Source organism: Rhagoletis pomonella, unplaced genomic scaffold (genome assembly GCF_013731165.1).
Source record: "Rhagoletis pomonella isolate Grant_MI unplaced genomic scaffold, Rhpom_1.0 Rhpom_scaffold_00010, whole genome shotgun sequence".
In the NCBI taxonomy this organism is placed as follows: domain Eukaryota; kingdom Metazoa; phylum Arthropoda; class Insecta; order Diptera; family Tephritidae; genus Rhagoletis; species Rhagoletis pomonella.
This window is the reverse complement of record NW_023458564.1, coordinates 8,939,618-8,942,247: the sequence shown is the minus strand read 5'-3', so window position 1 is coordinate 8,942,247 and position 2,630 is coordinate 8,939,618. Positions and strand designations below refer to the sequence as shown.

The 2,630-nt window shown below is 39.7% G+C and overlaps 1 protein-coding gene across 1 annotated transcript in view; it reads left to right on the top strand.

The window, feature by feature from the left end:
• Nucleotides 1-1,327: 1,327 nt before the first annotated feature.
• Nucleotides 1,328-2,630, top strand: part of LOC118746495 (protein Spindly-like) — a gene marked incomplete at its 3' end in the record, with an annotated part of 2,632 nt that continues 1,329 nt past the window's right edge. The window contains 3 exon segments of the mRNA XM_036480343.1: nt 1,328-2,124; nt 2,187-2,352; nt 2,417-2,630. Of these exon segments, the coding sequence (XP_036336236.1) occupies nt 1,585-2,124; nt 2,187-2,352; nt 2,417-2,630 (920 nt within the window).

The window sequence follows — 2,630 nt, the reverse complement described above, 5'->3', positions numbered from 1 at the left end:
GCGGAGAATCGAGTTGCGAATAAGCAAGCTATAAGTTTAATTGTGTTCACAAGTAGTAAAGCGTTGTTATTGCTTTAACAAGTATTGTAAAGTGTTTTTACTGTATTAGCAAGTATTGTAAATTGTTTGTTGTACAATAAAGTTAATTGTACAATTCAGTCATCGTTAGCATTTATTTAACAATCCAGCGATACGAGCCGGAGTATATTTGGGTAATCCGGACGAGTGTTCAAGGATAATCGTAACAATATACGCTCAATATACGCTAAAACTAAAGCAGCACTCTTAGTTTGGTCACATCAGTCGGTCTTTCCCTACCAAGAAAGCAGGATAAAGAAAAATATATATATGTATATCAGTCTGACAAACGGTCAACAGCAGCCACTGCTGGCATGTAGTGTCTACTCATGATTCAATAATACAAGGTTCGATAAATTGACAGTTGTCTCTCTCGCACCGCTCCCTTAGCGGTGGCACCGTGTTGCTTCTTTGCAAATTTACCTGGAAACAGTGTAGCTTTGGTGTGAAATAAAAGTATAAGCTTTTGTGCAATATGTTTATTTGTATATGCATATGAAGCATATTTAACTGATGAAAACATAAGCATTGGATGTTTATATCAATCTCATAGTAGTCTTATTTTAATTTTGAGTCATTTTGCAGTTTTTATACAGCTAAATAGCATATAAATTACGTAATTCACGTAGATATATAAATATTACGTTCAACATTTCGTTTAAAATGCCAGATTTCCTGCAAATACTTAAGAATTTACAAAAGGAATTTCACTACTAATTGCCTACTTTGCGTACTTTTCTACTACCATTTTCGCAACAAGGGATTGCATTCTTGCCCTTTCTCTGTCCTTCGCAAATGCAACCTTTTGTAAGGGAGTGTCAAACCGCAGCTGTCAATAATTATCTAACCTTGTATTATTGAATCATGGTGTCTACTAAGTAAATAAACGATTTCAGTGACCTCTTGCATTAAGAAATCAACGCGAACGCAGCAATAAACCATTTAAAATTAAAATTACAAAGCATTTTATAACTTTTGTAAAATACGGCGGATATTTAAGGCCAAAACACAATAGCGCAGTGGCAGTGGCAGTGACAGTTTTTAAAATCAGCTGTTACTGCTAATATTGGCAGTCAATGCCGCAGCAAACACAATACGGCGTTGTCAGTGACTGCTTTTTTTGACATTCCCTTTTGTTTGTTTACATTTTTGTTGTTGCCTTTTAGGCTTCAGTGACATCAACAGATGTTGGCTGCGTTTCATTTATGTCAAATTCAGCATGCGAAGTTTGCTGCGATGAAGGCAGTGGCAGTGAATTTAGAATTTGGGCTAAACTGAGCAGTACTGCTAGCTGCCACTGATGTATTGTGAGTCGCTTCTTAATTGTGCTAAAGAGCGGAAGTTTAAAGTGCTGCCACTCTTATGTGCGCTGGCGCCCTCTAGCGCGTAATTAGGCAGCACCAAAAACAAACAGAGCTGCGTCTTCATTTGTCGTCGCCTTGGCAGCACTGTTAGCGTGGCTTTTGAATTAAAAGGAAAAAATTCGTAACATTTTAAGCGCTTGTTATGGAAGACGATTTTCAAATCGAATTCATGTCGCTGCCACTGGAAGATTTGCAGGAACATTATGGAAAACTGTTAGAGCGCTATCGCCAAAGGCGCGATGATGCTGAGGCAGACACCCAGCGTATCTACGAGTTGAAGCGTAATCTGGAAACTGCATATGCCGCCGAAACGTATCTATCGCAAGAAATTGAAGAGTTGATGCAAACGCTGGCATCGATCGAAAAGGAGAACAACGGGCGATCAAAGGCACAAATTGAATTGAAAGATTTACGCCGGCAGCATCACACATTAACAGCAGACTATACCACACTTCAGCAGGACTTTGCCGCGGTGCAGGCAGAAAATGCTGAATTGCGAAAACAATTGGAAACTGTAAAATCGGCAAAAAGGCTGAGTTCCTCTTCGCTCATTGGCGCGGGTACGGAAGAGCTCACAAAGCAAATAGCAACTTTGGAAGGCGAAAATTTTGCTTTGATGCAAAAGTTGAAAGATTTTCAAGATAATATTGTCAAGCAAACTATGACTTTGGCGGAGCGAGAGGTGAGTGTAGCTTGTGCGAAATTTTAAAAAATGTCAATAAACAATGTATTTTTATACCACAGAGTAACATAGAGATTTTACGCGACCAAGTGAACTGCCTGGAGGAGAATTTGCGCTCAAAGCGTGAAGACTTGGATGAAAAGTCTGGCTTACTGGAGAGCACACAAGAACAGCTGGCGGACGCTAATGCACGTTTAGCACTGCTAGAGACAAAACCAGAGGGAGTGGGTAAGCATGCAGAGAGTGCATTCCGTTTCATGACAAGCAAAATTTAGTATCAACTTTTCAAAAGACCGCAAGGGTAACTCACTTTTTGCCGAGGTGGACGACCAACGGCAGGCCATGAAAAAACTACTAGCTACACAAAAGAAAAGTTACATGGACATGAAGAAAATTTTCCATGATAGTCAATCGGAAATTAGGCGCTTAAAGCGGGAAAATATTGCAATGCATACTGAGCTGAGGGAGTGTAGTACCATATTCTGTGCGGCTGATCGTACATATCA